The sequence below is a fragment of the Pseudorca crassidens genome, chromosome 16 (assembly GCF_039906515.1).
Source record: "Pseudorca crassidens isolate mPseCra1 chromosome 16, mPseCra1.hap1, whole genome shotgun sequence".
Taxonomy (NCBI): Eukaryota; Metazoa; Chordata; class Mammalia; order Artiodactyla; family Delphinidae; genus Pseudorca; species Pseudorca crassidens.
The window spans coordinates 65,213,208-65,241,118 of NC_090311.1; the positions used below are offsets into that span (position 1 = coordinate 65,213,208).

At 34.9% G+C, this 27,911-nt stretch overlaps 1 protein-coding gene across 1 annotated transcript in view; it reads left to right on the forward strand.

Annotated features, from left to right (window-relative positions):
* Positions 1–27,911, forward strand: part of CTNNA3 (catenin alpha 3) — a 1,581,323-nt gene that overhangs the window by 1,063,960 nt on the left and 489,452 nt on the right. The window contains exon 11 of the mRNA XM_067710819.1: positions 26,900–27,056. Within this exon, the coding sequence (XP_067566920.1) occupies positions 26,900–27,056 (157 nt within the window). The remainder of the gene's footprint in view (positions 1–26,899; positions 27,057–27,911) is intronic.

Consider the following 27,911-nt stretch of genomic DNA (forward strand, 5'->3'; position numbering starts at 1 on the left):
GTGGAAAAGGAAAAGTTGCTTTATTCTGGAGCTCATCAATGTGGGAAGATGGAGGAGTAATGTCTTAAGCCCATCTCCAAGTTGCTGGTTAGGTAACAGGTTTTAAAGGCAGTGTGAGGGAGGGGGCTGCAGGGTGCATGATCAATCATCTGGTTTCAACTGGTCTTGTGTCTACATGCTGGTGGTCAGCAGTTTTCATCTAGTGGGTGTCTGCTCTCTGTAAAAACAACTTAGGAATATGTGTCAGACCTTTATCTATATCTTTTAGGGAACTGGGAGTTCGGTGACTCTGCTGTGTGGCCGGTTTATAGTCTAAATTGTTACCAGTTTCCTGGCCCAGCAAATATTCTTTGTTTCTACATCTTCACATTTCCTAATCATTAATTCTTGAGCCAGCCCTTTGAGACTCAGGGGAGGCCTGGGATACTAAAGCAAAAGGGACACAGGGCCTTGTATGCAGTTTTGATCCCCCTCAGTCTTGAAGGTAACAGGTGTTGGACTAAAAAGGAATAAGCTTTTGGGTAGAGAGTTTAATCATAAACTCGGCAGAGAAACTCAGTTTTAGGAGGACTCGGCCTCACAAGGATACCAGAAAAATGAAGAAAAAAAAAAAAAGCAAGGAGGAAGGAAGAAAGGAGTCTGTGATTTCTATGTACAATGGGATTAAAAACAAGATTAAATATGAGAACTATAATTTTAGAAAGTGACATCCTGCATTTTTAAAATAGAAATGTTAGAAGTGAAAAAGAAAATAGCTAAAATTATGAGCTCAGTGAATGGGTTAAACAGCACATTATGTACAGATAAACAGTGGACTGGGAAATAGGCCACACAGTACCCCACAGAAAGCATACAAAGAGACAAAGGGTTGAAATGCAAAAGAAAGAGTAACAGCTGTTCAAAATAGAATGTGAATGGTCTAGACTTACCATTGAAGTCTCAGAAGGAGAGAAGAGAATGAATATTAAAAAAGATTTTGGCTGAGAATTATCCCAAACTGATAATAGATTCAAAATTCTAATAAATTTAAAGATGGATAAATATAAATATATTCTTACCTAGATACTTATGCACTTAAATTATGTGTCCTCAAATCATACAAGTTAAAATTTACAGAACTATTAGAAGAAATAGAAAAATTTACAACCGTATTGTCAAATTTTTTTCTTCCAGTTTTATTGAGATATAATTGACGTACAGCACTGTATAAGTTTAAGGTATACAGTATAATGATTTGACTTACATACATCATGAAATGATTACAATTAGTTTAGTGAACATCCATCATTTCATGTAGATACAACATTAAAGAAATAGAAAAAAGTTTTTTCCTTGTGATGAGAACTCTTAGGATTTCCTCTCTTAACAACCTTCATATATAATGTACGGCAGTGTTAATTATATTTATCACATTGTACATTACATCCCTAGTACCTATTTATCTTAGAACTGGAAGTTTGTACCTTTTGACTGCCTTCATCTAATTCCCTCTTCCCCCTTCCCCCACCTCAGGTATCCACAAATCTGATCTCTTTTTCTATGAGTTTGTTTGTTTGTTTTTGAAGTATAACTGACCTACATCACTATGTCAGTTCCTGTTACACTGCACAGTAATTTGATATTTCTATGCATTTCAAAATAATCACCATGATAAGTCTAGTTACCATCTGTCATACAAAGGCGTTACATAATTACTGACTGTATTCCCCACACTGTATATTTCATACCCATGACTCATTTATTTTGCACCTGGAAGTTTGTATCTCTTAATCTCCTTCACCTATCTCTCTCCTCCCCCTGACTCCCTCCCCTCTGGCAACCATGTGTTTGTTCTCTGTATCTATGCTTTGTTTCTGTTTAGTTATGTTTCTTCATTTGTTTTTCAGATTCCACACATAAGTGAAATCATGCAGTATTTGTCTTTCTCTGTCTGACTTATTTTACCTAGCATAATAGTCTCTGGGTCCATCCATGTTGTTGTAAATGTCAAGATTCAATTCTTTTTTATGGCTGAGTAATATTCCATTATATCCAAGATATATCCCATATCTTGGCTATTGTAGATAATGCCACAATGGGCATAGGGATACATATCTCTTTTTGAATTAGTGTTTTTGTTTTCTTCGGATAAATACCCAGGAGTGAAATTGCTACATTGCATAGTAGTTCTATTTTGAAATTTCTGAGTAACCTCTGTACTGTATTCTATAGTGGCTGCACCAATTTACATTCCCACCAACAGTGCATAAGGGTTCCCTTTTCTCCAAATCCTCACCAACACTTGTTATTTGTTGTCTTTTGGATAGTAACCATTCTGATAGATGTGAGGTAATATCTCATTGTGGTTTTGATTTGCATTTCCCTGATGATTAGTAATGTTGAACATCTTCTCATGTGCCTGCTGGCCGTCTGTATGTCTTCTTTGGAAAAATGTCTATTCGGGTCCTCTGCCCGTTTTCAAATCAAGTTGTTTGGGTTTATTTTTCTTCTTTTTTTTTTGGATGTTGAGTTTTATGCATTCTTTGTATATTTTGGATATTAACCCTTTATTGGTCATGTCATTTGCAAATATCTTCTCCCATTCAGTAGGTGGCATTTTCATTTTGTTGACAGTTTTCTTCGCTGTGCAAAAGCTTTTTAGTTTCATGTAGTAACATTATTTTTGCTTTTATTTCCCCTGCCTAAGGAGACATATCCAAAAACAGTATTACCAAGACCAATGTCAAACAGCATACTGCCTATGTTGTTTTCTAGCAGTTTTATGTTTTCAGGTATTACACTTAAGTCTTTAGTCCATTTTGAATTTATCTTTGTAAATGGTGTGAGAGAAATTATGAAGTAGAAGCAAGCATGAAATCAACAAAAATAGTTAGTTTTTAAGACTAGTAAAACTAATAAACCCTCAATGAAACTGATCCAGAATAATAGACTCAGAAATCACCAGTGTATCAGGAACATAAAGGAGACATCATTATAGGTCTTACAGATTAAAAATACAATAGGAGAATATTATGAACAATTTCATACTGATAAACTTAAAAGTTTAGATAATGTGGACGCATTTCAGGAAAAGTACAGCTTATTAAAGCTGAAACAAAAAGCGATTAAAAATATGAAAAGTTCTGTAAGTATTAACAAAATTGAATCTGTAATTAACCAACCTTTCTGTAATGAAAACTCCACTCAGGTGGTTTTACTGGTGATTTCTTCCAACCATTTAAGAATGGTAAAACACCAGTCATACACAATTTCCACCAAAAATTAGAAGAAGAGAGGGAAGACTGTGCCCCCCAAACTTATTCTGTGAGGACCAAAAACTAGACAGAGTCCCTTCAAGAAGCAAAATTATAGGCCAACCTCTGAAATGAATGTATACATATTTAATCCCTACGCAAATTATAAACTATTTGTGTTGAGAACCATAAAAAAATAATTTTGGTTTTGGCATGGTGGTGTAAGTGCACTATAGCCCATACTTTTCCCAGATCACAGCTGAAAACTCTGAAGAAAAGCAAAAACAGATCTCTAATTTTAAGTTGAAAAGTGAAAAAATAAAACAATAACAACAACAAGAAAGGTTAATGTTAGAAGACAGTCAAAACTTGAAGAAGCAATTGCACAGGATTGAGTTTCTGTGTGTGTGTGCACATGTGTGTGTTTAAAATTTTCTCCTGTGGCCTTACCCCAAGGATGGGACCCAGTTGTGAAGCACCACAGGGATGGTGGTAATGGTCTCTGTGGCTGAAACTCTGATAGGAAGCCCATGCTTCTGGCCAAGGGGACAACAACAACAAAAGCCCCCAGAGGCTATAGAGTGAGGGAGAAGTCCCAGAGTAGAGAAAAAAAGTCTGCAGAAGAACCCCTAATCCTATGAATGAAACTGTACAACTCAGAATAAGCTGAGCTATGCCTATATGGACAATTCAAAAAGAGTAAACTATACATATTAATGAAGGTTATAATTTTGCAGATGCAAGAAGCTCAGCAAACCCCAAATAGGATAACCTCAAAGAAAACCAGGTACACTAGGCAAATTATAATCAAATTGCTGAAATCCAAAGATGAAGAAAAATCTTTAAAATAACTAGAGAAAAATGACATTATGTACTGGGACACAGCTGTTTGTTTGTTTTTGTTTAGTTTTTATTGAAGTATAGCTGATGTACAATTTTGTATTAGTTTCAGGTATACAATCTAGTGATTTAATATTTTTATAGTTGATACTCCATTTAAAGTTCTTATAAAATACTGGCTATATTACCTGTGCTTATTTTATTTTATAGCTTATTTTATACATAACAATTTGTACCTCTTAATCCCCCGCCCCTGTCGTGCATCGTCCTCCTTCCCTCTCCCTGCTGGTAACCACTAGTTTGTTCTGTATATCTGTGAGTCTGTTTCTGTTTTGTTATATTCATTCATTTGTTTTACATTTTAGATTCCACATATAAGCGATAACACACAGTGTGTGTCTTTCTCTGTCAAACTTATTTCGCTAACCATAATACCCTCCAGAAGACAGTGGAACATTTTAAAGTGGTTAAGGAACTGTCAAGCCATAATTTTATATCCACTGAAAATATTGTTCAGGAATGAAGGCAAAATTAAAGTTAAGAAAATTAATCACTAGCCAAACCTGCTCAAAAAAGAACATAAAAGGCCAAAGGAAGGGGAATGATACGAAATTAATACTTAAGATCTTCAGGAATGAAGAAAGAACACAGAAATGGTAAATATTAGGATAAATGTAAACAATAAGAATAATAACTGTTTTTCTGCTTAAATTTATTTAAGAAAGTAAAAATTAATTGCTCAAGGGTTTTCAATGTATGTTAATGCAATAAATATAACCTAAAGTTAAGTAGGGCAAAAGGACTTATAACGTAGCAACATGTCTAAGTTTTAAGTGAAGTGATACAATAATAACTCTTAGTAGACCCTGAAAATTTAGGTAGGCATATTATTATCTCTGGAATAAACAATAACAACAACAACAATTATTATTATTATTCAAAGGGGTATAGCCAAAAAACCAACAGACACAAAAATCAGCCAATAGATACAAATTACAATGAGATACTAAAAAATATTTAAACAGTTCAAAAGTAGACAGAGAAGTGAGAACAGGGGAACAACAGCAACAAAATAATAAAATAGTAGACCTAAAACAATTATGACAATAATTGCATGCAATACTAACAGTCTAAACTAGTGATTGGCAAACTTTCTCTTAAAGACACAAATAGTAAATATTTTCTTCTTGAGAGCTATATGGTCTAGGTCTCAGCTGCTCAACTTTACTGTTGCAGCATAAACACAGCCATCAACAATAAGTAAATGAAACGTCATGGCTGTGTCTGATTTAAAATTGTATTTACAAAATTAGATGGCTGGCCTGTGGGCCATTTTTTGCTGACTCCTTATATAAACACCCCAGTTAAAGGACAGAGAATGTCAGAGCTGATACAACAAAGCAAGTTCTTACTGTATATTACTTAAAATATAAAAATGCAGATAGAATGAAAGTAAGCAAATGGAAAATAATAATAAACCATGTAATCTTTAAACATAAGGGTTGAGGAAATATATTTAGTATCAATTAAGTGGACCTCAAGACAAAGTATATTATTAGAGATAAAGAGGAATGTTTCATAATAGTGAAAGGGACATTCATCAGGAAGACATAAGAATTATAAAGTATATGTGCCTAATACCAGTTTTCAAATACATGAAGCATAAATTGACAGAACTTAAGGGAAAAATAGACAATTCCATAGTTATAGTAGTAAATTATAATGCCACCATTTAACCAATTAATGGAACATTTAGACAAAAATCAACAAAGACATAAAAGATTTGAATTATTAACAAAGCTTATTTTTTATTTTTTTTGCGGTACGCGGGCCTCTCACTGTTGTGGCCTCTCCCATTGCGGAGCACAGGCTCCAGACGCTCAGGCTCAGCGGCCATGGCTCACAGGCCCAGCCACTCCGCGGCATGTGGGATCTTCCCGGACCGGGGCACGAACCCGTGTCCCCTGCATCGGCAGGTGGACTCTCAACCACTGCGCCACCAGGGAAGCCCAACAACCCTTATTTTATAAATATTGTAAACTACATGCAACTAGAGAATACATATTCTTTTCCCATGTACATAGTACATTCACCAAATTAGACCCTATGCCACTCAATAGATGTCTCAATAAATTTAAAAGTGATCAACATCATATAAGTGAATTATCTGACCATAACATGATTACAACAGAAATCAATGACAATAAGTTATTGAAGAAAACTTCAAATATCTGGAAATTAAATAACACTTTGAAATGATTCATGGGGTTAAAACGTATGTACAACATAATAGAAAAGTATTTTGAAATGAATGATGGGGAAAATACAGTATATCATAATTTGTGGGTTGCAGCTAAAGTCATACTTAGAGGAAAACTTATAGATTTAAATGCTTATATTAGAAAAGAAAAGCAATCTAAGACTAATGACTTAAGATTATGCTTTAATGTATAAATAATTAAGAGGTAAGTAGATAAAAGAAAATAAAGATAAAATAAATCAATGAAATAGAAAACAGATGAAAAAAAGCCAACAGCTCATTATTTGAAGCTGTTGAGTACAAACAAAATTAACAAACCTCTCTAGCTAGCCTGATCAAGAAAAAAGGAGAGAACACAGATCATCAAAATTAGGAACAAAAAAGGGGTTATTAGTAAAGATCCATAAGGTCCAGATGGTTTCACAGGTAAATTCTATTAAATAGTCCAGGAAGAAATAACAAAAATAATATAGAAAGATTTTCAAAAAAACACAAACAAAAACTGAGATGGAGGAATCACTGCTCAAGTGAGGCCAGCATAATCCTAATACCAGAACCTTTTAAAAACATTATATGAAAAAGACAATTACAGAAAAACATCCTTCATGAATATGAATGCAAAAAAAATCCTTAAGAAATACTAGCAAACCAAATCCAATAATATATTAAAAGGGTAATGTATTTCCACCGACTAGAAACATTTTTAAAAAAAAGCATCACAAGAAAGATGTTTTTATTCCAGGAATACAAGATTGTATTAACACTCAGAAATTAATTACTGTAATTTACTACATTAACTAAATGAAAGAAAAAGCAAGATCTTTTTTGACCCACTTCTTACAGTATTGGAAATAAAAACAAAAATAAACAAATGGGACTTAATGAAACTTAAAAGCTCTTGCACAGCAAAGGAAACTATAAACAAAACCAAAAGACAGCCCTCAGAATGGGAGAAGATATTTGTAAACGAGTCAACGGACAAAGGATTAACCTCCAAAATATATAAACAGCTCATGCAGCTCCATATTAAAAAAACAACCCAATCCAAAAATGGGCATAAGACCTAAATAGACATTTCACCAAAGAAGACATATAGGTGGCCAAGAAGCACATGAAAAGCTGCTCAACATCACGAATCATTAGAGAAATGCAAATGAAAACTACAATGAGGTATCACCTCACAACAGTTAGAATATGCATCATCAGAAACTACAAACAACAAATGCTGGAGAGGGTGTGGAGAAAAGGGAACCCTATTGCACTGTTGGTGGGAATGTAAATTGATACAGCCACTATGGAGAACAGTATGGAGATTCCTTAAAAAACTAAAAATAGAATTACCATATGACCCAGCAATCCCACTACTGGGCATATACCCAGAGAAAACCATAATTCAAAAAGACACATGCACCCCAGTGTTCACTGCAGCACTATTTACAATAGCCAGGACATGGAAGCAACCTAAATGCCCCTCGACAGATGAATGGATAAAGAAATTGTGGTACATATATACAATGGAATATCACCCAGCCATAAAAAGGAACGAATTTGGGTCACTTGTATAGACGTGGATGGATCTAGAGACTGTCATACAGAATGAAGTCAGAAAGAGAAAAACAAATATCGTATATTAACGCATATATGTGGAACCTAGAAAAATGGTACAGATGAACCAGTTTGCAGGGCACAAATTGAGACACAGATGTAGAGAACAAACATATGGACACCAAGGGGGGAAAGCAGTGGGGTGGTGGTGGTGTGATGAATTGGGCAATTGGAATTGACATGTATACACTGAAGTGTATAAAATTGATGACTAATAAGATGTATAAAATTGATGACTAATAAGATGTATAAAATTGATGACTAATAAGATGTATAAGTGTATAAAATTGATGACGAATAAGAACCTGTAGCAATGTGAATATCACATTGCTACACTGAATTTTGAAAATAAATAAGTAAATAAATAAATAAATTGGTATGGATGGATGCTAACTTGTTTGGCATTGTCTCTTAAAGTGGAAATGCGTACACTCTATGACCCAATAATTTCACTCTCAGACATATACCCTGAAGAGATTCTTGCATATAAGCATGAGGAGATATATAGAAAATGTTTATGGCAGATTAGTTGTAATAGCCCCAAACTAGAAATAGAAAAGTGTTTGATAGTAGAATGGAGAATTAATTTGCTTTATATTTATATAATGGAAAAAGCTAACAAAATGAATGACATATTTACATATGATAACCTGGATGAATCTTAGAAGTATAATGTTGACTAAAGAGCCAGGCATAGAGTTGGCTGCTTTTATAAATGTCAGAAACAGATGAAACCAAGCTATAATGTTTAGAACTGCATATATATACAGTACAATTATAAAGGAAAAGAAAGATATAGGGATGTGTAAGTCATGGCAATATTTCTCTTTCTCAAATCAGGTGTTGTGATGATTTTAAAACTATACATTCTGTTTTTATTTTGTTTTATTCCACTCTATAAAGTCTTAAAAGAAGAAAATATCCTACCCATTCATCTCTAATATTTTTTCTCAGTATTTAAAATTCATATCTAAATGTATTTTCTTAAGTCACTGTGAGAAATTATAGGATTAATTATAGAAACTATACTATAATATGATTAATTATAAGAACAACTGCCCTCATCTTTTATGATTTCCAATTAGAAGATAATGCCTTGTTACATAAATCTTTTCCCAAACCAGTAGAAGGGCAATAGAAAACCTGGTTTATTTGGTCCTAGAAAATTTAAAATAATGAGAAGTACACAGTATATATTTTCTCTTTCCATGAAATGCAAGAAAGTCGTTGATATTATTTAACAGAATAGCTTGAGATATTTTATTAAATTTTCTTCTGATACCTTTGTATTTGTTAGACTGTGGACTTTAGATTAAAAGCAAACCAAACACGATTATCCCACAGACTGAAATTGAGTGTTGACTTCATTTTTCCTGAGATGATAGCTTATTCACTCATATGCTGTGGTCATATAAGTTTAGTGTATTGAATATTCAAGAGATTTATTAGTTTGAACCTAGAATATATTACTAAAAATAAGATAGGTATTTTTTTTTCTAAAAAGCAATCCCAATTTATATATATTAAAATGCTCCTCTGGCTTGGTTTTTGAATTACATACTCACAAAATCCTTGAAATAGAAAATGGACCAAAGTGACGATTGCAGTCTCAGCAACTCAAACCTTGCTTGAAATGATTAGTTATCCTTTTCCACACCCCTAATACAGGGTCTTCTCAAGCATTAGAAAATGTTTAACATCAAGTCTTGAGTAAAGATTTCCTGCCTATACTAGAGGAGAAGGGATTTTATAGGTTAATAAACTACATGGTACAAAGAAGGAGAAGGAAATTTACTAGGAGGTTGGTCATTTACTGGGAAGCTGGCCATCCTGTATCTTTCATGGTTAGCATATTAAAATATTTAATACCAAAAGGGACATTATAGCAGATGGAACCTTGGGTCAATTTTCTGTGTGAAGTAAATCCTGAAGTATCATTAAATCTTTTGCATTAATTTGTTTCAAAGTCTGAAGCAGTAAATAAAACTACTGATGGAGCTGGTAAATAGAATAGGTTTTTCATTTAGCTCAAAAGTGGATAGAATAAAATTAAAATGCTGAAGAACAAATACATATCTCAAAAAGGTTTAGCTAAATTTTGAATAAGGATAATTCAAAAATTTTCATTGATTCCCTTATTTCACCATGAGAAGAAACTTTTTAAATCCTCTTATAGTTGCAAATTGGATGTTGTTACATGCTGCTCATAGCTTCTCTCATAATTGAAATGAGCTTGTGAGATAAACAGAGATGCTGAATAGAAATATTTTGAATAACTCTAATAGAGCTTTACTCCTCCCATCTTAAGAAATGTAATTCATTTGTGTTTTTTTTAAGAAACAAAAATAAATTTAAAAATAAAAAATTTCTTATAATTCTTCTACCAGAAGCAATAGAGTGATACTTTGGTGTACATCCTATTTAGATTATTCAGTAATAGGTAGGTATCTCTACACATCAAAGCAAACTGTATCATGCTCCTATTGTTAGTCTTTTCTTTCACTTAAGATGCTTTGAACCCTTCTCCATGTTATTAAATCTTGTCCTGCAATGTAACTCTTTGTGGCTGTATAGTATTTCATTAAAAAGCTGTATTACAATTTACTTAACCAATCTCCATTTTGGTCATTTATTATGTACTATTTATTTATTAAACACTACTGTGGTGTTGTTAAGTTAAATTCCAATATACATCTTTGGTTATTTCATTAGAGTACATTTCTAAAAGTGAATTGCTATCTCAAAGTCTGCACATTTAGAATTTTTAAAATATGCATTGCAAAATACTCTTCACACATAGAAATAGGAGTTTCTTAAATGAGTCTATAGCAGCCATTTGATAATCTGCCTCTCTTAAGCGTTGTAAAGTTAGAATCCACTGAGTAGCAAGGGAAAGCATAAAAAATCCTCTCCCCTAAGGATGAGCATGTGTTTTACACCCTAACAGTTTATCCATTAAAAAAAAAAAAAAAAGTCTTGACTTTGTACAATGTCAACATCACTTTTAAGTCTTAGAATCACAGAATACTGGAGGAAACATATGTTATGGAGGAAAGATGACTTCTATAGAAGGACATTGTGCCTAATGATATGTTAGAATTTTTTCATGGGTTAATAGAAGACTGAGTGAGAGGTGCATTCATTGTAAAAACAGTTTTATAATATATGTAAGTATCTTAGATACAGGGAAGAAATTTACAACCAATCAGGTCTTGATAGAAAAAAATTTACTGGAATTCTAATACACTAACATTTTTGCAAGGTATCTCGAAGTAGAAGTACAGAATAAAAACACCAAGGAGATGCCAAATTGGTGTGATTAAATTTGAGGACGTAGTTATACTTTTGGAAGATTGAGCAGAAATGAAAGAGATCAGATTCTTTTGTGATAAATACGCTATAGATTTAAAAGGAAATAATTCAAGCCACCCCTGTATGGTGATGAGATTTGAACAGGAAATAATAACAAGAGGAACCTGAGCATTACTGTAGATTGTCTACTGAAATTGTTGGATTGATTTTTTAACAGATGGGTTAAAAATGTTGGTAATTATTAAGATTTGTTTGAGAATAAAATCCCCAGAATGCGTTAGCATATGCCATAAATATAGAATGTAGGTCTAATTGTTATACTTTGATTAAAAAAAAAATTGGATATGGAAAAGATCCAGGTCAAATTAAGGAAAATTAGAAGAATTTGTATATGAGGATCATCCATTTTAAAAAGATAAAGCCTGAGAGGGCATAATTTCTAATTTCACACAGTTTTGGAAGGTACATAAAAGGTGAACACAGACTTATCAATTTATAACCTAGAACTTGGAATGTAGCTCTGTTCATCAATCAACATCCACCTAGACCCAAGTCTGGCTCTTCCAAATTCCAGATAACCTTAGATGAGGTAGTTTTGTCTCTATCGCTTTTTTTGTTTTGTTTTTTTAAGACTTGCTTTAAAAGTAAAATACACCTAAAGATACTGCTCTACATGCTCACCTTCAGTAATTTATGTGAAAAATGGCTCAACCTCTTTTTTTTTTTTTTTTTTTTTTTGCGGTACGCGGGCCTCTCACTGTTGTGGCCTCTCCCGTTGTGGAGCACAGGCTCCGGACGCACAGGCTCAGCGGCCATGGCTCACGGGCCCAGCCGCTCTGCGGCATGTGGGATCTTCCCAGACCGGGGCACGAACCCTTGTCCCCTGCATCGGCAGGCGGACTCTCAACCACTGCGCCACCAGGGAAGCCCTCAACTTCATTTTTGCAATTTAGAACATCTGTACTAATGACTTTTGATCTGGGTTTTGTCCCAAAAACCATTTTTATGTTTTATGTCCAAAGCATAAGATACCTGTGGCATATCTCTCTCAATCAGTTGTCAAGTGATTCTTTTTCTTGCATTGTATCTTTTTCTCCTGATCTCAGAAATGACCATTTAACTTTCTGGTTTGATCTCCTCTAAACCATAAGCTACCAAAGTGAATTTCATGTACAACAAATAACCTGTATTTCAAGTGAGACCATTCCAAAAGTACCAGCCACCTAGTCATTTTGTTTTGGTGATGCTACTCACAGACAGACAGAAATTAAATTTTATTTACGCAGGTACCTCACATTTAAGTTTTCTAGATAATATTCTGTCATCCCAAACAGATCATACATTCTAGTTCAGGGATCATGGCTTGCATTTGTATGTGTTTAAACCAGTAAAGATTTAATGTCTGTTTTTGTTATTGGTATTTGTGATGATAGTGGTTCTTTTTTGGTGTGTGTGATGTTAACAAATAAAGATAAAAGGAGAGATTGTTAAAATGAAATGAAAATGGGTTAATCCATTTTCTGAGTTAGTTAAGAAAGGGAAGGAAATATTTATTAAACATTAACCAGGAACTATTGTAGTTACTTTACCTGAGTAATTTTAATCCTTTAATTTACCTAAGTAATTTTAATCCTTTAATCCTGAGTGCTTTGAAATATTTCATATGCCTATGAATAACCTGAGGGTCTTGTTAAAATGCAGGTTCTCTTTCAGTAGGTGTGATATGGGACCTGAGATTCTGTATGTCTAACAATGCAGGTGATATTACTGATGGTGGTAGTTGCCCTATGACACTTTGAGCAACAATGTTTTACACAGTTCTATGAGGTAGTGTAATATAATGATAGTTCCAATGATGATAACAGTAGTAGTTTAGCATATATCATCTTGCTGGAACAAAAGTTCTGTAGGTTGGTAAGACACATCTAGTAAGCGAACAAAGAAAACTGATAAGTTGTGGAATAATAAAATAATCGAGCTACGAGAAAAAGAAAAACATAATGAAAGAAGGTTAAACCTGAAGAGTAAAGTGTATTAACGATCTCTCAAAATGCTCCTTTCCTACTCAGCTAAACTCTAGCTAGGATGGATTTTGTTTATATTAAGACAGAAAACATTTATATTTTCTTTAAATCCACCGTACCTCCTGTGATCAGAATGCTTAAAATCAGCAGTTTTCTTCATGTTTTCAGTGGTTAGCCTACCTGGTACAAGTGACCTTTTGATAACTATTTAAAAGGTTTATCAGTAAAGTTTCCAATGCCTGATTCAGGAAAGTCATGTTACTGCTCTAGAACCACTCAGGTTGAACCTTCCGAAAAGCAAGCACTTTCCTTTTGGTTATGTTGATTGCAACACTGCCCCATTCTTAAACTTTACCACAGGAAGGGCTGTTCAAGCTCAAAGTCGATACTTCCAAAGTCACTAAATATTTCAGCTCTAAAACAGCAGATTTATAAGAACTAAGCTCTGGAAACATCTTCCCAGAAATAGCAAGGCTGCTCTGCGAAGTCCAATAAGGCTAATTACCCTATCAACGCTAAGGCCATTACCTTGAAAGTGTTTGAATAGGGACTTCTGCCAACTTTTCTAACAAAAGATATTGCTTTGACCTCTGATCTGAGCTGCCCTAGTCTACCAGTGAAAGAATTAAAATGTTGTGTTGCTACAGAGTAGCCAGGGAGGAACTGATCGCCTTAATGCAATGAGACCATGGGTGTGGTCCTCCCCATAGGGGATAATCTGTAAGAAAGAGTGTGTTATCTCATGTAAAGACAATATCTATGATTGACTTCCTGAGAAGGTGGTTATTACTCCTTGCCCTGGTAGTGGTGGGCATGGGGGCTTTGTGATATGCACTGAGGGCTGACTTACATCTTTTACCCTTTCCAGTACAGTGAAAGGATCTTAGAGAAACACCTGAGAAGATGGTGTTCCATTTTTTTTTTCCTGCTTTGAAGAGTATCTAACCCTTTTTGCTGATTTTTATAACATCGTAGTGAAGACCCCATTCTTAAAGGGAAATGAAAGGGGCCACGAAAGTTTGCCTTGAGTTTATCTCACGTAATGGTAGATAAACTAAGAAAAGTCTTACTTTCAGTGGTAGATTTTCCGAAGTTAATGAATGAAACCACTGTATGGGCTGTGTTCTGTGTTACCATCTATTTTGTCTTTGCATTCAGAAATACTGAACCTTGAATATAAGTGAAATTCCTGCCCTCTGACGGAAACCTGTAGTGTGGTCTTGGTCACTGTGGCCCCAGTCCTATTGCTCCCTACTGTTGTGCATCATTAGTTTCTGTGAATTAAGTTAATGATCAGGTTTCCTCCAGGAACAGACTGCTATATATTCTCACGTGTTACAAACTTGTTTTTACAACCATTTGTCAAATTGAAGAAACCCCTCACATTATTTGAAAAGTGAAAACAGTTTCTATGAAAGAAAAAAAAGATCTACTAAATTCAACTGAATGAGCCATCCATAGTTTTAAATTTTATGTAAGTCTTTCTTTGGTAAAAATTGTTTTCCACATAAAATGCTTCGCTTGTAATTTAATCTTGGGCTTTTGCAACTTAAAATTTTTCTCCCCCAAATGGTATCTTCCATATTTTTTTATTTCCATCACCGGAACCACCATTAACTGAGTAACTCAAGCCAGACACTTGGGAACTCTCCTTGACTCCTTCTTAATTCTCATCCCTCACATTCACCTGGTCATAATTCTGTGAATTTTGCATGTAAATTATCCCTGGAATCTTGCTTTCACTGCAGCTACAGCCTCAGCTGACTATGAAGAAATGTAGACCACTCCCTCCCTTTCCTCACCAGGAGGGCTGCAAATGAGGCTAGAAAATGGAAGGAAACATGTCTTTTATGTCAAGAAAACTCAGTCATCATAGAACTGATGCTTGGCCTGCATCATGGAGAGCATCCAGTTCTTCCCAAAATGCATTACATGAAATGACATTAGCACGTCAGATAGACCCTGCTAGCTGCTAAAAGCCATTGTAGGTTTGTCACCTATATTTCCCCAGAGAGAATTACCTCCTGTTCATAGTCTGTGTCCTACTACTCAATCTAATTTACATAGGTCCAACTCCCAGGAAGCAGTAGTACTTTATTCCTGAGTTCTATACATAGCCCAGTGTATTCAAGTCTGTAATTAAAAACCACAACCGTATTTATCTTTTACTATGCATGTTATGGCTCAAGCCTGCTGAGCACAAAATAAATAGCACTTTAAAATTAAGAATTTCAAGTCTGCACTCAACAAAGAGGGGCTATTTTCCAGTGTATAGTATCATTGTATCTTCCTAGGGTAATATCTGTCAACCAACTCATTTGCAGCTGAGAATTCAGATTGTTTGTTTTACTTGAGAAGCATACTTTACAAACAATTCAGATTGTTTGTTTTACTGACAAAGAGAGTTCTCCTGAATGTAGGCCATTGCTTCTTCAATGTGTGGTTATTACAATAAGTAGTGCATCACTGTGGTATTTCACATGCACCAGTGAATATGCTTCAGCAATTAAGGACTCCAGGTCCGGGAGAGTGAAATAAACATCCAGAACTTTTGCAATCTATTGTGACCTAGAAGTAGTCTTCTCCAGTATAGTAGTAAATTTTAAACAATAATGTTTGAACAAGATATTTTTTCTTCCATTTCCAGAATGAAAATGACTTTCTCCTCCAACTCTCACTCTTAATATCTTAAAAAACCAGGAATTTGAGGGGGCATGATAATACCTTAAGTTTATATAGTTTATTTATGTTTTCAAATCACTCCTAATGTACTTTACTATTTATCAATAGTTCTAAATAATTCTATAGGCTAGATATTATATTCCAAATTTGACAGATTAAAGAAAAAAGATACAAAGATTGAGTTGCCCAAACTATACACAACGCTTCTAATTTGAGAAAGGCAACTCTAATTCATTCTCAGGAAATTTCTCTCTCTCTCTGTCTCTCAAGAAGAATTTTATAAAATAGTAGCCGAGAAAAATTCAGTATTATTCCCTTTTATTGGTAGCATCTGACTTTTTTCTTTTTAATTATAGTTGATTTACAGTATTATATTAGTTTCCGGTGTACAGTAAAGTGATTCAATATTTTATAGACTATACTCCATTTAAAGTTATTATATAATAATGGCTATGTTTCCCTGTGCTATATAATATATGCTTGTTGCTTATATATTTTATACATAATAATTTATGTCTCTCAATCCCATATCCCTCTTTTGCCCCTCCCCTCTTTCCTCTCCCCACTGGTGTACACTAGTTTGTTTTCTATATCTGTAAGTCTGTTTCTGTTTTGTGATGTACATTTGTTTGTTTTATTTTTTTTAGATTCCACAGATAAGTGATAACGTACAGTATTTGTCTTTGTCTGACTTATTTCACTAAGCAGAATACTCTCTAGATCCATCCAAGTTGTTGCAAATGGCAGAATTTCATTTTTTTTTATGGCTAAGTAACATTCTGTGATATATATAATAGAATATTGTATCTGATATATATATCAGATCTTCTTTAGTCACTTACCTGCTGATGGACACTTGGGTTACTTCCATAACTTGGTGTTGCAAATAATGCTGCTATGAATATTTGGGTGCTTGTGTCTTTTAGAGTTAATATTTTCATGTTTTTCAAATATATACCAGGAGTGGAATTGCTGGGTCATATGGTAATTCTATTTTTAGTTTTCTGAGGAACCTCCATAATGTTTTCCATAGTGACCACACCAATTTACATTCCCACCAACAGCGTACAAAGGTCCCCTTTTCTCCACTTCCTCTCCAGCATTTGTTATCTGTGGTCTTTTTGGTGACAGCCATTGACACGTGTGAGGTGATGTCTCATTGTGGTTTTGATTTGCATTTCTCTAATAATTAGCAATATTGAGCATCTTTTCATGTGCCTGTTAACCATCCCTGTTATGTCTTCTTTGGGAAAATGTATATACATACATACATACATACATACATACATACATATATATATATATATATATATATATATATAATTGTAGGTACTAGTATAAGACTTTCTTGTAGGGATGGACTAATTCACTTGGGAAAAGGCTTTGTTAAATGTGTAGACCTGCCAAGTAGAAAGAACCACAGCCTGGAGCCCTGGTTATATGAGAAGGGGATTCTGTTTGACGCTCTCCACACTCCCTGGGGAGATAACGTTAAAACATTAAAATTCCTGCTTTTCAGTAAAATGAGGGATGTGGATCATACATTTATCAAATGAACTCAAAAGTTCACTCTAATGAACATCACATTACCTAGTGAGATAAACACTCAAGAGGAAAAGGACATTGTTTTATGAGAATATATCACAAGAAACCTGACCTAGATTTGATAAAGCTATCCTGAGGAAGTGATCCTTGATATGAGCTCTATTAGATGAATTAGAGTTACCTAGGAAAAGGTAGAAAGTTAGGGGGGCTGATGGTAAACGATGCTAGGGAAATAAACAGGTGTCAAATATTTCAGGGCTTTAGGCCAAGTGAAGTACTTTTGCATTTATCCTAAGATTAAAAAGGAAAATGGGAGCTTCGTGAGATTTGTAATTTGGAAATATTAATCTGTAGAGAGTGGCTGGGACCAGGGTTAAAGCTACCTCAGTTGTCCCGTTGGCAGATCATGGTACCATAGAGTAGGTTTGTGGATGTGGACATAGTAGCCAAGAAGCCAAAATGCTAGGTCAAGGACATTAAGGTAATTTATCTTCTAGGAACCCATTAAAGGGAGGAAGAGTGAGAACAAAAGCAATGAGAAAAGGAGAGAGACCAAGTCATCCTTGACTATTTTAACCCAATTTGTACCCTATACCCTATGTATATATCTTTTGAACATATCTTGGAAGCTCAGGGAAAATACTGCTTTACACGATCTGGGTTTTATATACCTGTTAGCCTTTACTAAATATTTGTGCATGGCTTTTCTCCCTTAACACCGTTAAAATATTTTCGGGGTTTGTCCTGTCTAATGTTTCTTTACTTTAGATACATAGTAGATAAAGAGCAAATATTCTTTGACAATTAAAAAAGTTAAATCTCCTAATGTTGCATGAACTTGTTTTAGTTCACGGTTTTTGATAAGACCAAGTTGAATCTTCAGAAATTCCAAATATATGGAGAGAATGTCCAATCCCAAGAATTCAGACATTGCAAATATATGCTGTTTTTCATTTAAAATTTTGCCAACTTCTTAGTATAAAACACATTTTCACAATTAATGAATAGCTTGCATTTTGCCTTTATGTTTATATGGAATTGGATGGTGCATTAAAAGGAACTTTGTAGTTGTTCCTGACATAGAATTCCTTTTTTTAAAAAAGGGAATTTATTAGTTTAGCAAAGATGTCAACTTTATTTTTAATTCCTGCACTTGAACCCCAATGATTTGGAAGATAGTAGATATTTCCTCATCTCCAAATTCAAAACTTATTAGATACCTAAGTGGCAGATTATATTGGATCCAAAAATCTCTGTTGTTTCTGTTTTTTCATCATTAGAAATTAAAGTATTTCCCATTACCTTAAGTTGTAATTTACGATATTGTTTTCAGAATTTTTTTTCTTTTTTAAAGCAAATTTTCTCTTATTTTAGTTTTATATTACAGGTAAATCTCAACAGTATACTGTTTCTGTAGATTCAGTTTTCCTTAAATTCTTATTTGTTTAACTGAGGGATATTTTTATAATTAGCATATGAAAATGATTGTTGAGCCTATCAGAACTGTAAATTCTGTATGTCTGTGTGTTTGTATATATAGTGTTTAAATTACCGAAGTATTCTTTGTATTTTTTCCCAAACTATCTGCATTGAGGCAAACATTCATAAAATGTCTAACACTGTGCCGGGTGAGTATTAGTCGTTTTATTTAGTTAACCTAATTAAATTCTGCCAACAACCTTTGTAATAAGCATTTTTTTCTAACCATTACAGATAAGGAATTGAGGCTCAGAATAGGAAATTTGTCTGAAATCCCACAAAACTAATAAGTAATAGAGCTGGATTAAAATGTGGGATTATACCCCAAATTCCAACTTAATTTGTCTATAAAACATACTTACTGTTATGTCATGCCAGATAATTCATTTGATGTTCTTTTCCTCCCTCACTTACCTATTGCATTTAATAGGTTGTCCTGTCTTAATAATTAGTATAGAAGACAGGATAATAGTAGTTTGATTTTCATGTAAATAATCGCCTTTTACAGACTTTCTAGGGAGCATTACATTTTCCATAACCTAAATAGTCCTAGGTTGAATTTTTCTCCTTTTCTCTAGCAGTATGGATTAAGAGATATGAACGTTTATACTAGAATAAATATAAAAGAAATGTATAGACTTTCATAGAATGCCATATACTCCCAGAAATCAGCTTCGCCCCCGTCCCTTTTTAAAAATTACTTTTCACCCCTGGAGTGGGTTATCTCAGTTTTTTTATGTGTATCCAAAGTCAAGTGAAAGCCTCATGAGGTGATTCATGTGAGTAATCCTATCATGCGTGGACCATCTCTTCTTGGAATATGGAGATTACAACATTGTTAGGCCAAAGTTGAATGCGATCTAATTGTTTATAAACCTGTGAGGGTGCATGACAGGTTATATCTCCTCACCACCACCCCTCCCCAACCTCAAAATGCTTTTATCATTTAACAAAAGATGTGACTATGAAGATTCTTGATGACAAATATCACATGGCTTAGTTTTAAAATGTAATGACAGTTTCCCATAAATGAAAGAAGACAAAAAGAAAAGGTTATCAAAACTAAGGAAATGTGGAAAAACCAACATAGAAAGTGAGAAACATTTGGTACTAGAATACTATTTCAGCAACTAAGAAAAGAATGCACAAAATTAGAGCATTGAATTTGATGTCATTACCATGGTTGCTACAATTCCAAAATTATTAGTGTTACCAGTTTAAGTGGATGTCATATAAATTCCCCTCACATACTAGCTTAGATGTATTTGAGGTATCATATATCTAGTTATTTTAATTTTCTCTACATGCCATGACACTGAGGTAATCAGACCTATAGGTACTTACACATAACTCATCTTTTTAATCCACAAAGTGCTTTTGTTATATTAACTAAGATGTTTAAGATTATTTATATCAATGCCAATATTGAAATATCTCTGAGGAAAATTAAATTACGTGGACTTATTTTCACTTTTAAAGTAACTGTTTTCAGGAATCTTTTAAGAAAAGTATATACATCAGTTGATAGCATTAAATCTGCATGTTCAAATCCGAAGGAACTTGAGTGGGATGAGCTAATTCAAACACTGCCCCCTACCCCAGTGCAGACTTACCTATAACTCCTGGGAAAACGAGTCCTGGGAGAGTTAATATGACTCTTTTGTGTACATAAAATAGTTTGAAGCAAAGTAAACTCTAATTTAAGCCTCTTGTTTTACAATCTAGAGCTCTCTCTATAACTTTGCACAAATTATTCAATCTCTTTGTGCCTCCATTTTCTTACCAGTAAAATGGGAATACTGGTAGGACCTTCCTCTTTGGATTCAAAACATTAATTCAAATGAACTACTTAGAAACTGTTCCTGGAACACTGAAGTGGAGAAATTGGAACCTTTCTGTATTGCTAGTTGGACTGTAAAATGGTACAGCCACTGTGGAAAACAGTATGACATTTCCTCAAAAATTGAATTTAGAATTACCACATGACCCAGAAATTTCATCTGTGGTATATAAATGAAACATTTGAAAGCCAGGACTTGATGAGATATTTGTACAACAGTGTTCATAGGAGCATTATTCACGGTAGCCAGAAGGTGGAAACAACCTAAATATCCACCAACAGATAAATGAATGAGCAGAATATATGTATGTATAATGGAATATTATTCAGCTTTGAAAAGAAATAAAATTTTGACCCATGCTGCAACAGAGATGGACCTTGAAAACATTATTCTACATGAAAAAGCCACACACAAAATGTCAAATATTGTATGATTCCACTTCTACGAGGTACCTAGAATAGTCAAATTTGTAGAGACAGAAAGTAGAATGGTGGTTACCATGGCTGAAGGGGGGAGAGAATAAGAAGTTTTTGTTTGATAGGTATACAGTTTCATTTGGGGAAGATGAAAAAGCTCTGGAGGGCTTCCCCGGTGGCGCAGTGGTTGAGGGTCTGCCTGCCGATGCAGGGGACGCGGGTTCGTGCCCTGATCCGGGAAGATCCCACATGCCGCGGAGCGGCTGGGCCCGTGAGCCATGGCTGTTGAGCCTGCGCGGCCGGAACCTGTGCCCCGCAACGGGAGAGGCCCGCGTACCGCAAAAAAAAGAAAAAAAAAAGTTCTGGAGGTGAATGGTTATAATTGTTGCGTAATAATGTAAATGTATTTTATGCCACAGAATTTTAAACTTATAAATGGGTAAAATGGTCAAATTTATGTTATATGCATTTTAGCACACGCACACACACCATTTTTTTCCCCCACACCAGGCATTGTAATGTTTTCTTCAGCGAGGCCCCTTTGGTTTTCAGGATCATAGACTCACTCTCGGTGTCCTAAATTATTGTAGAAATAATACAGGAGACACTAAGATGTGGCAGTGAGAATGAACTTGGGTCAGAGTCATGGCTTTTCCACTTAATAACTGGGCGGTCTTGTCTGAAAAATGGGGATGGTAATACCTCACTGAGTTGTAAAAATTAGGTGAGTTAGTATAGAGAAAGTGCTTGGAACAGTGTTTGGCATAGAGCAGAGGCTTTGAGTATTAGCATTTATTATTATTGCTATTATTTTTTCTGTGGACTGTTAACCCCAAATACGAAGCTCTCAAAAAGAGTCAACTCCCAGCTCTTTTTTTTTTTCTGAGTATTTTCTCTCTGTTGGTGCTTTTGACTCTCTTTACATATTTCCTCCATTTTTCTTTCAATCCACTGGCTTATTTTACTCTATGCTCATTCTTTTCTTTACATAATAACTTCAAACTCATAGTTTCTTTTTCCTTTCAACTTTGGTTTGTTCTACTTCCTCATGGCCTTAACCCCATCAGCTCCTCTGGTTCTCATTTTACTAGATGGCTTCTCTCTCTCTCTATATATATATATATTTTTCATCTTTCATTTCCATTGCTAACTAACTCTTTCTCTGTAAGTTCTAGTTCAAATTTTCAAGAGAGATTTGACCAACTCAACCTTTTACATCATGCCCATGACCAATCAATCACTGGTCAGCCTACAGATTGGATGTCCTTGAAGTGGGTGCTAGCCTTTGATCTCAGCAGTTTTGAAGAGGGAAAAATGTGATACCAAACTTGGCTCCCTATGGAGCTAAGAGTAGACTAGGAGTAGAAAAATGTGTTTTAGGGACGGTTTATGAATATGGCAGTAACTATGATTCACATGCTTAGTATAGAAGCAAAGATGAATAAAACACAGCCCCTCCTATAAAAAGGCTCATATGGAGCAGATGTGTATAAACAATCATGCAATATGATAACTACTATTTAGTTATATGGACAAAGTACTTTTAAAACACCAAAGACAATTCAGGTTCCTGGGTATAGGGAAAGGGACAGGTTTCACAGTATGCAATGACATTTCAACAGATTTGTTAAAGAAATGTTTCCTCAGAAGGACCAGAGCAGGGAAAGGGATGGAGCAATGGTGTTGAAGCAGATTCAGTTGTAAGAACAAAGTCATGGAGGTGTGAAGATACATCATGTGGTCAGAAAATGGAGCTGAAGACAGGATGGCTGGAACGTAGGCTAAAATGAGGGAAATTATTACAGCAGACTGAAAATGGAGGTAAGGGCTAGCCTGTGGAGGCTTTTAGACTGTGAATTGGTGAAAAGGAATTTGGATTTTATCTTCAGTCAACTAGGATTCTATCAAAGGTTATCAGGCATTGTGGGACAGGATCCCTTGTGCATTCGAAAACTACATGTGTTTGTAGCAAGGAGAATGGCCTGGAGCAAATAGGGACTGGAATTAGGAAACTATTTGGAAGGCTATCAAAGTAGTCCTATTAAGATATAGTAAGTTCTTAAAGATACTATTTCAAAGTTGAACTAATTAGGTGATTCTCAGGGTCAAGGGTGATTCTGACTTATACACACCTCAACCATAATCTAAAGAAAGATGCCTCAGAAAGCAACGTCATTCGCTTCAGATTTAAGTCATCTTTAGTTACACATGAAGAGAATTTAAGAAGAGTTCCTCCCCGCCTCTAGATATGTAGCTAAAATGTTAGGAGTATGACTCTGGGATGAAGATTTCTTCTGCCTTAAAGAGGGTTTGCACATCTTCTGAGTTTCGTCTGCTTTTAGATTTAAGCTAAATATCAGGAGAGTCAAGGAGGATACATTTTCTTATAGTGTGCATTGTTGAATCAGTAAATTGGATCAGCTGCAGAACTGGAAGTTTTCTTACAAAATATAGCCTGCCTTATATTCATGATTCCATATCTCCACTGAGGGATCTGCACAAGTATTTTAACACTATGCACAGAGTGTGAAGGCATAACTGTACACAACCACATGTGTACAGTTGTTCAACTGCAGGGCAGTGAAACACCAAACACCAGAGACCAGAGCCTCTACAGTGTACACAAACGTACATTGTAAGTTAATAGGTTAATAAAACTGTAAAACTGAAGTCCAGGAATACTGCGGAGTTGTTATTTCTAAAGGTAGTGTGTGTTTCCTTAAAATTCAATGTGTTCCTCTTTCATAAAAAAGAAATGAGAATATCAACATAATATTTTCAAGCAACTAACTTCTCTCCTTCTGTACCTCCAATAATTTGTTGAAAGTCATGTATGTAAGGTGCAGCCTTTAGGTTACTGAGTAGAAAAAAATTATTTTTATTGTTGCCATTATATTTTGGTGAAATCTGAATTTTGTATCCAGTATTCTGCTACACCAATTATTCCTGTTTTCCAAATTCAAAAGCCATTTTTAGTCCTCATTATTCTTGACATTTCTATGGCATTTGACCCTTTGAAAAGATTTTCTTCCTCGTCTTGACTCTTCAGTACCTTACTTTTCTACCTCCCCAACGATTCCTTCTCTCATCTTTATCACTTCCACTGTATCCTTTCCTCATACATACTGGTACTTTATATTGGAACGCGAAGGTGAGTTCTTTCCTCCCTTTTTCCATTGTCTTCTTTGATTTTCTCACAACTTTATTACTGTCTCCTCCCCCTCAGGAGGTGAGGTTTAGGCTCTACCTTGCTTCTAGGTCATCATCATTATTATCACTTGTTATTGCCTCGTCCTAAATTGGTATCACCTTATACTAATTTCCACTTATTCCTCAGATTTTATTCCTTTGAAACACCTTTCCTTATGGAGCTGAATACCTCTCCCATGTGTTATAAGGCATCTTCTGCTTGCCTTTACAATAACCCCTACATTATAGCACTTGTATATTGCAGTCGTTCTCAAACTGGGAGCCCCAGACCAGTAGCATCACTATCACCTGGGAATTGGTTAGACGTGCACATTCTCAGGCTCCAAAGCACATTAACTGAGTCAGAAACTCTAGAGCAGGGCTCAGGAATCTGTTTCAACAAGCCATCCAAGGGGATTCTGATAGAGGCTAACGTTTGAGAATCACCGGTATGTTGCAGTTGCCTGGCTTTTGGCTTATTCCCCTTCTAGATTATGGGCTGTTTTAGAAATTATGATGGAATCTTCTTCATTGTGATGTCTTTAGTCCATGTGGAATCTGATGGCACTAATTTGTTTCAACGCATGAACAAGCAAATGAGTAAATGAACGACAACTTTTTTATGAACTCCGATTTCACATCTGTGATTGGCCACTATGTAATTTGTAGGGAGAGACGAGAGTCACTTCAGAGTCAACCTCTGTGTTAGGAAAGTTGACATCTAGTACCCTTCATCAACAGTGTCCTCCAAAACAGTTTCACACATCTCCTTCTACAACCCTGACTGTTTAACTCTCTGATCTCTCATTTTCTATCAATACTATAATCATTCTCTTCATTAATCATGGAAAAACCTTAGCAATCACTTCCTTTAGAGAATAGCTTCATTTATTCTGAGTATACGACTAAAACATATTCACTGTAGAAAATCTGAAAAATTCAGTTACACACACAAAATCAAATAAAAGGCACTGGAAATTCCACCACTCTGAGAGAACCATTGTTATTTGTCGTATGGATTCATCTAACTTTTAGTTCTAGCATATTTGCTAGAAGCGACATTCTATGAAGCTTGATGTGTTTTGTAATCTGCTGTTAACTACACTTTGGTGGATATATTTCCATGTCTTTAAGCATTGTTTCTCACAGATGTGTTAATGTCTGCATGATATTTTTGGCAATAATAGATCTATCCACATCCTCCTTTAAATTATTGTAAGTCCTGTCAAAACTTTTTCAGTACGTCCACCACTGCAGTCCAAACTCTTTCTTATTCCTGTAACCTATTACAGTAGCCTTGTTTGCCAAATAAAATTTTCTATAGTATAGTTTTGAGCAGATCACTCAAAAGTTTAAATGACGCTCCAGTACCTTCCAAATAAGGTCACAGTCCTGAGCAAGACGGTCAAGGACTCCTTATGCATAGCCAGGGTCTAGGTGAGCCTGCTCACCATTCTCATAGCATTTAGCCTGCTTTCTCACTTTCTGAATATTGCTACTTCTCTGCTCCACAATACTTTCTCACCCATGATGTCCACTTCAGTGTGAGGCCTTGCTAAAACTGCAGACTTCCTACCCTCACCACCATTCCACCCCTTCTCCCCCTTCTCTGCTCTGTTTCTCTCCTTATTTCTTATAACCATCGAAGAGACCATATATATATTTTACTTATTTAACTTGCTATTTACCTGCCTCCCCTAACTGGAATATAAGCTCCATGAAGAAAATGATTTTTGCTTGTGTCTTGTTCACTGCCATATCCCTAAAATCAAGAACAGTGCTTGATACATTAAAAAAAAAACAAAACACTCAGAATATATTCGAAATACTGAATGATGAGTGAATGCACAAACGAATGACTGAATGAATTAACAGGGAATATGTACTGGTAAAAATTTTCAAGTCCTCAAGGAAGTCAAGCTTTTATTCCCGTGATTTGCATATAATGGGCATTCACCACATAGTTGTGCAATGTGAATCCAAGTGACCAGTTAAATGTAAGCATTTCCTGGCTTTTCAAATTAATCATCATTTCCCCGCCCCCTGTAATATAGTTATATCTCTTCATTTTCCTGCACCTTTTTCACAGCCTTTTCTTAGAACTTCTGCTGAAGGTGATCTCTGCTTTCTAAAGACCGTCTATCATTTTTGTAATTATGGCATGTGTTGCATCCCGAACTGAGCTGGAGTTATATGGTGCCCTTCCCATTGAGTAGTATGCAAGCTTCTTGTAGGCAGATACCAATTATCTTTGTATCTCTTGCAGTTCTTAGTGCATTGATGCTCAGCAAACAGTTCTAAAATTAATTAAATTATTACCAAAAATAAAATTAAACTATTAGCAAAAGCAAAGAAGGAGTTACACATGAGGGCATAAACATATCTAATTTTTTTTAAAAAAGAATACCTGTCACAGGCACAATGGTAACTATTCTGAAAGAAATCACTATGTGAACGTTCTACATCTTTACAGATTATTAATGCTGCACTTGCTTTGGCTGCAAGACCCAAAAGTCAAGTGGTCAAAAAAACCATGGAAATGTACAGATGCACGTGGGAGAATCATATCCATGTCCTCACTGAAGCTGTAGATGACATTACAAGCATTGATGACTTCCTTGCTGTATCTGGTATGGTTTTATCTTTTAATTTCTATATTTGCTCTTGTAATTTTGTATGAAATACCTCCGTTTTTCTTTCTCAAGATTGCTTTGGCTCTTCGGGGTCTTTTGTGTTTCCATACAAATTGTAATAGGATGATACTGAATGTAATGAATTTTATGAAATATTATGAGACTTTTTTCTAGTGATAGCCTTTCTGAAGCAAAGTGCTGCTACATATGATCTACCCTAGGATAATGAGCCTCATGCCTTGTAATCCATGCACCTCAACAAGTTACACTCTCTAAAAGAAATTCCTATTCATGGGCAAAGCATAACTGAAAATAGCATGTGGAAAATTTAGGCATTTCCTGGCTTTACAAGTAAATCATCATTCCCCCCTCCTTTTAATATAGTTATATCTCTTCATTTTCCTGCACTTTTTTCCCAACCAGATTTTTCTCTACTCAGAAAAAAAAATGTATATTAATGGGAAAACTCTTCATTGATTTGAGATATAATATATACTTCAACTACCACTATATGTATTTGAATAGTGGTGATCTAAGGAATAAAATAAACAAGACTAAACATCTAACTACATCAATAACAGACAGACAGGCTTGAGATTCCACGTCAAATTCAGATAATTCTCTCATCATATATTAGAATAGCATCCCACAAGATTGTGAAATTACTCTCATAAAGCTATATTCTCAGAAGCATAACTCAGGTTTTGATTATACTGTTGTAACAGCAAATAACTAAATACTTTTTAATTGTTTTATTCTCTTAAAAATTAAGCCTCTCACTAAAATAAATTACATATTTTTTTCTGAGAGAGAGAGTTTCTTGGAATGTGATGATTCTTTTTATAAAATGCA